Consider the following 12,127-nt stretch of genomic DNA (forward strand, 5'->3'; position numbering starts at 1 on the left):
TAAATTATATTATTCAATTTTCTCTCTTTCATATAAACTTATACATTTTCAAATATAATTTATAAATTATATTTTTTAAATTCTTGTTATAAAAAATAATATAAAACAATTTAAAATTAAATATATTATATGAGAAATTCGTAATTTTAAAATTCAATATTCATATGTTATGAAATTTTACCTGGAATTTAATAGTACCGATAACAATTTCTTCTGCTAAAGCAATACAAATTAAATGTTGAGACCATTCATAAGGAGATAATTCAACACAATATATTTGTTTAGAAAAATGCAATTGAAATGTAGGTGGTGTAGTTAAAGCTTCGTCCATCATGTATTTATATTATCGCTTTTAATATGTAGGGTGAACTCGTGTTACGATCAACAAAAGATCACCGGCATAACCTTTAAAATTTTCTACATTATATTATTTAGCAAATTATACTAATAATAATCTCTGCAGATATATATGATAGGTAAATGTTATAAATTTCTTACTTCGTTTATTAATTTTTTTTTAATATAATTATGATAAATAATATTATTTTCTAATTGTAGTTATAATTTATATAAACATAAAAAACTTGCACGCGTTGTAAAGTCAGGTTAGGTTAAATTTAAACGGTCTAGATGGCAGTACGTATTTTGCGTATGCTATATGTAATCGTTCAACGTGCCGCATATCCCTCAGAAGCGAACTTCTTTGACTAAATATAAGATCGCCGCCGCGAATTTTTGATTCCAAGTGATCATCAGATATGAATTGACAAATCATAGTGATAAAATTCTTTTTAAACGTGTATCTTCGATCCATCTCGATCTACGATCGCGTTACGAGGTAAGTGCCTTCTGTCAAGGCATGCTTACCAGGGCATGTTACGCATACTTTACAAGCTGCTTCACCTCATGTTTTTCTTGCATTGCAATTACGCGATTTTATATTATCTAATTTCTTTCCAAATATTTAAGAATCTTTGAAAATTTTTATAATATGTTCAGAGTTTCGATATCTTTATGAATTATGTTTAATTTTGTTTGCTATGTTCGTGAATTTTGAATTTTGAAATAGTGTCATTTTATGAAATTTATATATTTTTTTATAATTTTATTTTCTCAAAATTTTAATCATTTTTCATCAAAAAATTTACGTGTAATTTATAAATATTAAACATTTGCTGAAATTGAATTTGATGTATGTATCGTATTTATAAAAATGCTTTAAATAATGAAAAAAATGTTAATAGTTTTTATTATTTGAAATAGAAATAGATAGATCAATATGTATATTTCAGAATTAACAATTTTTTTATATATAAATTTGTATTAATTATATTAATACAACTATCATTATAATATATAATATAAATTTAACTATTATTATAATCATGTATATATGTAAATTAATTATAAAAATTATAAGAAATATAAATTAAATATTTAAAGAATTCTTATAAAATCGTTTTTTATGTATTTATATAATAATTATAAATTACAAATTATATTTTATTTTATGTAAGAATAATATAAAGAAATATAAAAATAATACATTAATAAATAATACTGTTTCTTTTTGATTTATCACATTTATTATTTATAACTAATTATTATTTTCAATTACAGTATAATAGATAGGAATGGAGTTTGGAGTGGGCAATGTTGCCCAAATATCAGCAGAACTTGCTCAAGTAGTAGAGGTGATGATGTCACCAAATGTTCCACAAGAGCAACGTTTAGAAGTATATAATGCTTGTGAACGTTTCAAGGAATCATCTCCTCTGTGTGCACAATGTGGATTATACTTAGCACAAAAAGCTCCAAACAGAAGTTCAGTAGTTCGACACTTTGGATTACAACTTATGGAACATTGTATCAAATATAGATGGACACAAATATCTCAATCAGAAAAAATATTTATAAAGGAAAGTGCAATGAAATTGCTTCAAGAAGGCACAGAACCATTATTGCAAGAAGAAGCTCATATTAAAGATGCACTTTCTCGTGTTGTAGTAGAAATGATAAAGAGGGAATGGCCACAACAATGGCCTACATTGCTTGCTGAACTTAGTCAAACTTGTACAAGGGGTGAAAGTCAAACTGAGTTGGTTCTTTTAGTATTTCTAAGACTTGTAGAGGATGTTGCACTTCTACAAACATTAGAATCTAATCAAAGAAGAAAAGATATATACCAAGCACTTAATACAAATATGGCTGAAATTTTTAGTTTTTTTTTAAGATTAATGGAACAACATTTTTCAGAATTTCAAAAGAAAAATAGTTTAGGTTGTACTTCCGAAGCTGCAGCACATAGTAAAGTTGTACAAGTAAATATATTATAGAATTATTTATATTTTAATAATTATTTTCTGTAATTATATTTCTAAAATCTAAAAATTATTTTTTTATGATAGGTAGTATTATCCACGTTAACTGGATTTGTAGAATGGATTTCAATTAATCATGTTATGGCAGAAGATGGTAGATTATTACAAATATTATGTCTTTTATTGGGAGATCCAATATTTCAATGTTCAGCAGCTGAATGTTTATTACAAATAGTAAATCGTAAAGGAAAAGCTGAAGACAGAAAACAGTTAATGATTTTATTTTCTGAAGATGCTTTGAGATATATTTATACAGCAGCAACTGCAGCATCACCTGTTACTGGAACCAATGAATTTCATGAAAATCATTATTTGTTTTTAAAAAAATTGACACAGGTAAATTTTAATTTATCATAAAATATATATATTATTAATTGCTTATAATAAATAATAATTTTTAATTAAGGTGTTAACTGGAATGGCAACTCAATTATGTACGCTTTGGGGTAAAGATGACAGCTCGAATATTCGGCCAGCACATTTCAACATATTTCTAGATACTGTATTGACATTTACTATGTATTCAAGTTTAACATTAACACATATGGCAAATGCAATTTGGATAATGCTATTTAAGCACGAACAGATAAAACAAGATCCATTGTTATTAACTTACATACCAAAATATGTAGAAAGTACAGCACCAAAGCTAATAAAAATAGCATATCCACAAGGCAGACAAGCTAATGGAATGAGCGCATATTGTCTTGCGGATTATGATTCAGTGGAAGAATTCAATGTTTTTCTTCATAGATTTCGAACTGATTTATTGGAAGGATTTCGTCAAGCAACAATGGTAGCACCTTTAGTAACATTTACTTATGTGCAACAATGGTTAACAGCTAAGATTACGAAAGGAATGGCGGATCTTCGATATCAAAGTGATCAAAATGATTTACAATATCTTGAATGGGAAGCACTTGCACAAGCTTTAGATTCTGTTGTATCAAGAATTCTTTTGATTAACGAACGACCAAGCGTACAAACTGGTCTTCAATTGTTAGAATTGTGCCTTGGTTATTCTCCTCAAGATCCTTGGTTATTATCTGCACTACTTTCTTGCATCAGTGCTCTTTTTGTATTCTTATCTATGTCAACTGGTTCAATGGCTATGCCAGGAGTAGCTATCTTACCTAGAGTTCTGGAAAAAATCTTTGCTGCTCTCGTATTTGAAGCACCTGGTGAAACAAAGGGTACTCGATCTAAAGCAGCAAAGAATGTAAGGCGGCATGCTGCTAGTCTTATGGTTAAAATTAGTCTGAAATATCCATTATTACTGCTTCCAGTTTTCGAGCAAATACATACAATGGTTCGAGGTTTAGCAAGAGAACCTAGTCCTTTATCTAAGATGGAAACTACTTTATTATATGAAGCATTACTATTGATATCGAATCATTTCTGTGATTATGAAAGACAAACTAGATTCGTTGCTGAAATAATTGGTGATGCATCAGCAAAATTCATTGCTCTAGGATCTGAGTCATTTAAAGGACCACTTGAATTTATGAGATTTATAGGATTAGATCGACCACCAGTTGAAAATATTACAGAAGATCCAGCAGGTCAAAATCGAAGTGACTTAATGATTTGTATTTGTACAATATTGTGTGTTGTAAAGCGATGCTCTATTCCTGATGATCCAGATCGTGCTGCAAGAGGTAGTTTTGTAGCTGCACTTAGCGAAAGTGGAAATCCAGTATATAGGAATCCTGCTACACCACATGTAATTCCTATATTGCCCACACTTTTTGCATTACTTAGAACAATGAATGCTTTATTCACATCTGCTGCTTTAGCAGCTTTATCAGAGGTAATACAAATATTAATAATCTGCTTTTTCTTTTTTTTTTAATGATTAATTAGAGGAATATATTAACATTTTTTTTATTAGGGATATAAAAATGCTCATGAATTATTAGAAGCAGAAAAAGCAAATCTATTGGGTTTAAATACAACAAATGATAATGAACGCGCTTCTGAACCTGATCAGTCTTCAGTTACAGCTTTAGTCCGAATGCAATCATTTCTTAATACTATAAATGATTTGTGCTATCATATGTTAGGTAGTGGATGTCACATGATTGGGAGAGATTTCTACCAGTTGCCTGGTTTAGCACCAGCACTTATTAATTCAGTTTTTTCTAATATGGAGGTAATTTCTTAAAATTCTTTTTCTCTTAAATAGCAATAACAACATAATAAACTTTCTTATATTTGAATGATAATGTTTTTTTTTATTTTTTTTGTTTAGATGGTTCCAGATTATAGATTGCGACCAATTATACGCGTATTCATGAAACCGTTTATATATTCTTGTCCACCTGCATTTTATGAAAGTGTTCTTGTACCCGTTTTGGCTCATGTTTCTACACATAGTAAGATATTTTTATTTTCTTATTATTTTACTTATTATTTTTTTATTATATTTGTTTTTTATTTATATTTATTATATTTATCATATTTAATAGTGTGTCAAAGATTGAGTGCAAAGTGGCGATACATTGCACATCTGTACGAATCTGGTGGTTTAGATGAAGAAAATACTGATACACAAGAAGTTATTGCTGATATGTTAAATCGAAATTTGACAAGAGATTTTGTAGATGTATTGAAAGTAGCTCTTGTTGGTGGTGCTGCTAGTGATGCAACGCCTCCTGATACTATGGAACAAGATAGTAGTGGTATGGCCATAGATTTTCCTTCATCACGTGGAAATAGTATAGTTGCTGAAGTTGTTAGTGAGTTGGGAGCTGTAGTTCTTCGTCATCCGTCTACGTGCCATAGTGTTGTTTTATGTGTTTTAGGGTAATTCAAATATAATTATTTGATATTATAATATAGTTTTATTTGATATTCATTCTACAGCAGTATTAATTTTAATCTTTTATTATTTCTAGAGCTTTAGCTTGGAACGACTCAAATGCCAGTTTAAAAGCTACAATGTTAACTGGACCAGTTGTACGAGCATTAGCAGCTGATGGCAGTTTAACACCTGATATGGCTGCTCATATTATGGTAGCAATTCTTCAAGGTTTGCAACTTCATGGACAACATGATGCCAATCAAGGTTCTCTTATAACTTTGGGTGCACAAGTTTATGAATGTCTACGACCTAAATTCCCTAATATTATTGAAGTAATGCAGCAAATTCCGGGCGTTAATCTTACGGATTTGCAACGTTTCGATGAAAAAATGGCTGTAGTTAGTACTAAAGGAAATAAAGTTGAAAAAGGAAAAAAAGATCTTTTTAAAAAAATTACAAATCAGGTAAAATTTAAATACATATTTAAAATAGAAAGAATACATTAAAAGATACGAAGATAAAGAATATTATTTATGAATATATTATGTATATCTATTACAGCTTATTGGTCGAAGTGTTGGTCAATTATTTCGTAAAGAAGTCAAAATAGACAATTTACCACGAATAGAAGTTTTTGGAAAGCAACAAGCAGTACGTGTGGATGAAATATCCGAAAACTCAACTGATAGCGGATTTGCAGCTTTATTTGCAGGACCCACGTAGCAGAAACTCCATTTACATGACCACTCTGCATACATATGGTCTGAATTAATAAATTGTAATAAATCATCGTGAAAACATTTTCCTACAACAAAAGATTGAACTATATATATAATGGGATCCTGCAATTGAAATAAGAAGATTTCATAGAGTAAGCTCGTATTAAATATGATGTTTCATCTTTAAATTATTCATAAGATTGAACGCATATATACACAGTTTGGTAATACAATTTACATAATTACTTTATTTATATATATCAAATAATGAATAAAGTTAAAAGAAAATACGCTTACACACGCGTTCAAAATCGATTATGAATAGTTTATAAGACAAAAAAAATTTAATATCTAGTTTTATTTGGGAAAATCTCTTATTTTTAATTCAGGACTTCAATACGCAAAAAAGTTAGTATTTCTTGAATATTCAGAGTGTGTAGTAATGCATGCGTGCGTATGTGTATGTATGTATGTATGTATTGTATGCGTGATACGTATTCATACGTATATGTAACATAAAATATTTGTCGTTAAAGAAGAGCATGCAGTACATATGATGAGACAAATATGAAGCAAATCTAAGTAGATTATTGAATAATTGTATATTAAGTCTTATGCATTTATTACTATTTCTTTGGATTTACATAAAATCTTTTGTAACAATGTAAAACAATGATTTTCAACGCGATGTGTAATACAGTTTTTGTAAACAATATTTCGCTAATGTATAATATAAAGATTGTTGATTTATATAAAACAATTTTACGATTTGGTACAAATATTTGTATTCGAATTGATTATAATTGTTTTTAATCAAGAGAAAAATGTGTCCATTTCTCAGCACTTTTTAAAAATATTGTTTCATATTGTATGTTTCATATGAATTTAGTTGTAAAAATTTTATTTGGGCATTTCGAAAGCATATAAAATAAGCTTTTTTAAAATATTTAATATTAAATATGTTTGGGCCATATTATTCCCATTAAATGCAATTTTTGTTTTTCATTTAAAATTTACAAAAATTCAAATTAAATAGCATTTTAGATACTTATATGTAAATCAAACGTAATATTTCTATGTTTTGTTGTTACTTCTTTTTAATTATTTTATTTTATTATTGTGAATAATGTAGCACATTGTAACTATCACATAAAAATGAATTAGTACTTTACACAATTGCCATTATATATCAAATAGTGACAATACTTTACATGAAATTGTAGATATTAATAATCATTTAATACATGACAATCATCATGGATTTAAAAATAATATAATATAGCACAGAATTTGTATGTAGTACTACATGATAGAAACTGTGCTATTTAAAAGATTTATTACACTAGGTATAGAAAAAATTTAAATAATACCAGTGTCTTTTATTAATTGTATTTAAATGATAATTCAAATACTAAAATTTAATATTAAATTATATCATGTTATATATACAATCAATTTGCCTATCATATTAACATCACATGTGTTCTAAAATAAAATTCATAAAGAACTATATTTTGCAACAAAATACTATCGAGATTACCATAATAAAGTACAAGTTTTTAATAAACTTCAAATTTTATTACTAGTTAAACTAGTTACGCGTTAGAGTTTAACAATTTTTATTTAAAATACGCGACAATATGCACATTAAGATAATATTGAAATTAAAATACTTTTCCTATCAATACTCTTTTTATTTGCTTATATTTGTAACTATATTCCAAGAAGATTTCAAAATCTATTGATATATTTCAACATAAGTACGAATAAGACAATGTCAAGTGAAAGTTCAAAACATATTTTGTATGTATATATGTATGCGTTTATAAAAATGAATATTAAATGATTTTCATGTATTGAACTTCTAAAAATTGTCTAAAGTACAATTGCAGTAAAATGCCAAAAAATATTTCATTATTTTTATATCATCTTATGTAGCTTTTTATCAATGTTTTTAAAAAATGAAAATAAAACAGATTAGATTAAAAAGATAACGGAATGCTAATTTATAAACTACGATTTTATTATTAATAAAATTGATAATCCATGCAATAAATTCTAAAACAATGTTAAAATATAATATATTAATAAATTTATTTCTTTTGTATCTAACTAAAATAGAATATAAGTTTTGCATGGAATTATTGAGTACTAAATTTTCTGAGAGTTATAGTGATCTTAAAACAGAATTCTTATATATACTATGCGAAAAATTAATGAGAAACAATATTGAATAATTATTCTTAATTAAAATAAGTATATAAACTTCATCAATTTTCGACTAAAGTCTTAAAAAAAATTTTGAAACTTGAGGCATTTTATTATAATATTATTTACTACTTCACAAATAATTTGATATATTTTCATGTTTAAATTGTAATATAAATAAATCTGATTAATTACTCATGATATGAAATAAGCTATATAATCTCATATGAATCGATAGAATTAATAAAACATTAGAAAGCTTTTTATACTTTGAAATAATTAATAGTTGTCTAATATATAAGTCGCATATTTTATACTAGGAACTTGTTGACGATGACCAAACTCGGTCATTTTATATGTTTATCCGCTCATTCGCATCGTTCATACGTTCGTTCATTCAGCACACAAACAATGAAGATGCGTATTATATTTGTCTCGATAGATTTTTCGCAAGAATTATTAAGAAAAAATTTGATTTTTTCAAATTGATTTGATTTTGTACTTTTATAACGATAGATTTTGATAGGTCTCACACACATCTGATGTTCTTAAATTACGTAAAAAAATACAGTTAATTGTTTTGTTAAGAATAAATATCTTTAATGAGCGAGCAATTAAAGAATTAAGGTACGTTTTTATCATGTATAACGTTGATGACACATTATATCATAAATTTGTATAATTCTTAACGAGATCGCTAGAAATCTGATCCCAAAAAGATCATATGCTTGATATAAGTGTAACATGCAAACGATTAATTTTAATTTTATAAAGAATCAACATCACTATTAGAGACCTGAAAATGTTTAAGTGTTCGTTGTTATATTAATATCGTCTTTTTTCCCTATTAATAAAAATACATCCATATTATCTTTTCCCTTAACATAAACTTGACCACGTGGTTCGAATTCATATCGTTCCGAAAGAACATCTAAAACGTTCTTGGCCACTTGTATTCTTCCAGCGACTCCAGTCGAATCCATTCTAGATGCTATATTTACAGCATCACCCCAGATATCATAATATAGCTTCGTTGCCCCGATTACACCAGCAGTTACATCGCCATAATTAAAACCAATTCTCAAAATTAATTTAAAACCTAATAAATCTCGATTGAAATCATTTATTACTTTATGCAATGTCATAGCAAAATCTATTAATTGAAACAGATGTTTATATTCATGTTCATTTTGTTGTCTAACTTGTGGATTTAAACCACTTGCTGCCATGAATGTGCTACCAATAGTTTTTATCTTTTCTACATTTGAAAATTCCGGTTTTTCTAATAATTCGTCAAAATCACCAATGAGTTCATTAAGCACACGCAAATATTCTTTACCACCTAAATAAGACTCATCATAAAGTTCGTTAAAGTTTACTATGCTTGCAAAAATAATTCCCACATCTTTATGATTTTGTGAATATTTAGCAGTGGTTTTTAATTGATCAGCAACATATTTTGGTATAATGTTATGTAAAAGCCAATCAGCTTGATTTTTCATAGATTGTACACGACTTTTATCTCGAGCAGCTACTGCATTTCCGTGAAAACTTAATCGATAACTAATTTCAAATTCACGATTTAAAAACCAAACTAACAAAAGTAAAAGTATCATATCTAAAAAAATCTCGGAATTGTATAATCTTTCATGATATCTGATTTCTGTCTTTTGTTGACTTATAAGAGCAATCGTTGTAGAATTTAATAAGAAATCAGGAATATTATTGAATATTTTCTTTATAATGGTTTCATTAGATTGATTTTTGATTAAATCAATAATATTTTTATCTATTGGGAATTGTGAATAATTTAATGTCTTATTAATGAATAGATTACCGAGATTTTCTTGATCATATGACAAATGATTCATTACAAAATAAAGAAATAATACACCCATAAATGTTACTAAAAAATTCTTCATCCAACAATTAAGTTGTGTAAAATTACAAAAATGAACTAAACTAATAAAAATCAAATAACCATAATAGTATTCAAAATTATTCAAATTATGAAAATTACTACACGTATAATTAAGAAAAATAGACGTAATTGGTAAGCCGACTAAAATTGCACCGCAAATATGCCAAGGATACCATTGTGAAAAAAATTTAAATATTTGTTGTGTTAATATTGAATGAACCATATTTGGATATAAGAGTTGACGAACACAAAGTAACACTGCTATAATTTGAATGGTAGTAGCACATACAAAAAAGATCATATAATATAACGTTGGATCGCAAAGTAAAAAGAGTGAAATTGTGACGGCAGTGTAAATCAATGCCGATATTAAAATATCAAAATATGTATTGAATCTCGAGGTAGCCAGAGTAGGTGGATTTCCACTGATACATTCATTAACCTTGTGAGCATTTTCTCTGTATTCTTTTTCCATTTCTTTATTTTTGAAAAAGAGAGTCAAACTCGAAAGTGGTGGTTTCACGAAGTATGATCGTTGAGAACTTACATTATCTTGAACGCACCTTCGTGAAAAATAAAATTATACGAACTATTTTATATTTTTTAAAATATGTAAATTAAAGTTATTTACCTAATTAATTGTAGATCAGATTGTTTTCTTAATTTATGAAAACATGCACCAAAAGTATCTGTAACTGCTGGAGGAAATGGATATGGTACCGAAGACGATGGCTCATGAGCAGAATTTAATGTCGAACTAGAAGTATAATATCCACTTACTCTATGTGCCAATAAATCTCCTTGAGCCATGCCGTTCATCAAAAATAACTAAAATATGAAAATTAACTGCAGGAAAAAGGGAACATGTTGACTGCTGTGAGAAGTATAGTATTAAAGAATACTTTTATATAATTTCTATTATTATTTATAATATAAATATACCTGTTGCTGTATACTACTACGTCTGCTATTACTTCTAATTCCCGAATCTTTTCTACTGCACATAGAAGAGGCACGACTAAGTGACTCTTGACCAGATAATAAAGGACTAGAAGGTACAGGATTTGGATCCATTTCAATCTCACTTTGAGATGTATTCTGCAAAAAAATACAACTTATATATGAATGAGATAATGCAACTGAAAATTAAAATAAAACTTTTATCGATGCGATTTTGACCTGCCTAAATCCATTACGATCTTCATATGATTGAGATTCAGTTTTTGATTGTTCGGCAATAATTGCTTTGGCTTCTTCCATTTCTAGAGGTGTCATTTCTTCAGTAGTTCGTTGTCGTTGTAAATATTTCCATGGTTTATTTCGTATCTTTTTCTTTCCATAACTGGCAACAGATATCGGACTTTTATTTGCATTTTCTTTTTCATCTGTGATATCAGTATCTCCGTTTTCGGAATCTAGAATACTTGGCAAAGAGTTTGCTTTCATTCTATAATTACTTGTATTAGTAACCATATGGAGGTAATGATATTTCAATTTAGATTGATTATTACAAGAGGCCACACGGTGACGCGATTGCATCAAAGGCGATATACTTGTCGGAGATGTTATATTCATTATAAATTGATTGGTAAAATCTGATTTTCGACCTTTAATAAAATAAGTTTTAATACCTGTAATATAAAATACTTTTGTTTTAATTATAATTATAAAATTAATGAAATACAAATTACATATACGTTAATATTATAATATAATTATTTATATTATAATTATTAATATTATATTATATAATAATAATGTTAATACCATTTATTAAATCTCCTTCTTCTGTAAGATATCGATCATTGAGAAAATTCAGAGTCTTTTCACTTAGATGAACTCTTCCTGGTTTTCCTGTGCTTTCTAGTTTATTTGCTAAAGTTACATCATTAGACCAAACATCGAATTTAAATCTTTTAGTACCTACAATTCCACATAATACAGTTCCAGTATGTACTCCAACTCTCATATTAACACCTTCTCTTCTTTCAATATCAAATTGTTTTATAGCTTCTATCATAGCTATTAAAGTATATTATAAATTATTTTTTTATGTAAATATTTCACTCCTATAATTTAATGAAAAAAAAAAAAA

The 12,127-nt window shown here is 27.4% G+C and overlaps 3 protein-coding genes across 4 annotated transcripts in view; 1 reads left to right on the forward strand and 2 right to left on the reverse strand.

Moving 5' to 3' along the window:
* The window catches only part of LOC102680809 (nucleoporin Nup37), a 2,100-nt gene extending 1,310 nt beyond the window's left edge, over positions 1-790 (reverse strand). Inside the window, exons 1-2 of one of the 2 annotated variants that reach the window (XM_006619781.2) lie at positions 499-790; positions 182-417 (exon numbers count right to left, since the gene is read on the reverse strand). In XM_006619781.2, the coding sequence (XP_006619844.1) occupies positions 182-334 (153 nt within the window). In that variant the 5' untranslated portion in view covers positions 335-417; positions 499-790. The remainder of the gene's footprint in view (positions 1-181; positions 418-498) is intronic. The other variant, XM_006619782.2, reaches the window with a different exon arrangement.
* Positions 585-7,625, forward strand: LOC102680665 (exportin-5). The gene is made up of 9 exons (XM_006619780.2): positions 585-838; positions 1,621-2,321; positions 2,409-2,717; positions 2,788-4,191; positions 4,273-4,533; positions 4,633-4,756; positions 4,850-5,186; positions 5,279-5,648; positions 5,746-7,625. Exons 2-9 carry the CDS (start codon positions 1,635-1,637, stop codon positions 5,905-5,907), a joined length of 3,654 nt encoding a protein of 1,217 aa, XP_006619843.1. The 5' UTR covers positions 585-838; positions 1,621-1,634; the 3' UTR covers positions 5,908-7,625.
* Positions 7,626-8,471: 846 nt separating this feature from the next.
* LOC102680532 (adenylate cyclase type 9) overlaps positions 8,472-12,127 on the reverse strand; it is a 6,812-nt gene continuing 3,156 nt past the window's right edge. The window contains exons 4-8 of the mRNA XM_031512455.1: positions 11,800-12,067; positions 11,212-11,663; positions 10,975-11,130; positions 10,664-10,860; positions 8,472-10,595 (exon numbers count right to left, since the gene is read on the reverse strand). Of these exons, the coding sequence (XP_031368315.1) occupies positions 8,918-10,595; positions 10,664-10,860; positions 10,975-11,130; positions 11,212-11,663; positions 11,800-12,067 (2,751 nt within the window). The 3' untranslated portion in view covers positions 8,472-8,917. The remainder of the gene's footprint in view (positions 10,596-10,663; positions 10,861-10,974; positions 11,131-11,211; positions 11,664-11,799; positions 12,068-12,127) is intronic.

The sequence above is a fragment of the Apis dorsata genome, unplaced genomic scaffold, assembly GCF_000469605.1.
Source record: "Apis dorsata unplaced genomic scaffold, Apis dorsata 1.3 scaffold_437, whole genome shotgun sequence".
In the NCBI taxonomy this organism is placed as follows: domain Eukaryota; kingdom Metazoa; phylum Arthropoda; class Insecta; order Hymenoptera; family Apidae; genus Apis; species Apis dorsata.

Coding starts and splice junctions, on each gene's coding strand:
- LOC102680665 (XM_006619780.2), top strand. CDS start 1,635: ATGGAGTTTGGAGTGGGCAATGTTGCCCAAATATCAGCAGAACTTGCT. Junction 4,192..4,272: donor CTTTAGCAGCTTTATCAGAG/GTAATACAAATA, acceptor TTTTTTTATTAG/GGATATAAAAATGCTCATGA. Junction 4,757..4,849: donor GGCTCATGTTTCTACACATA/GTAAGATATTTT, acceptor CATATTTAATAG/TGTGTCAAAGATTGAGTGCA.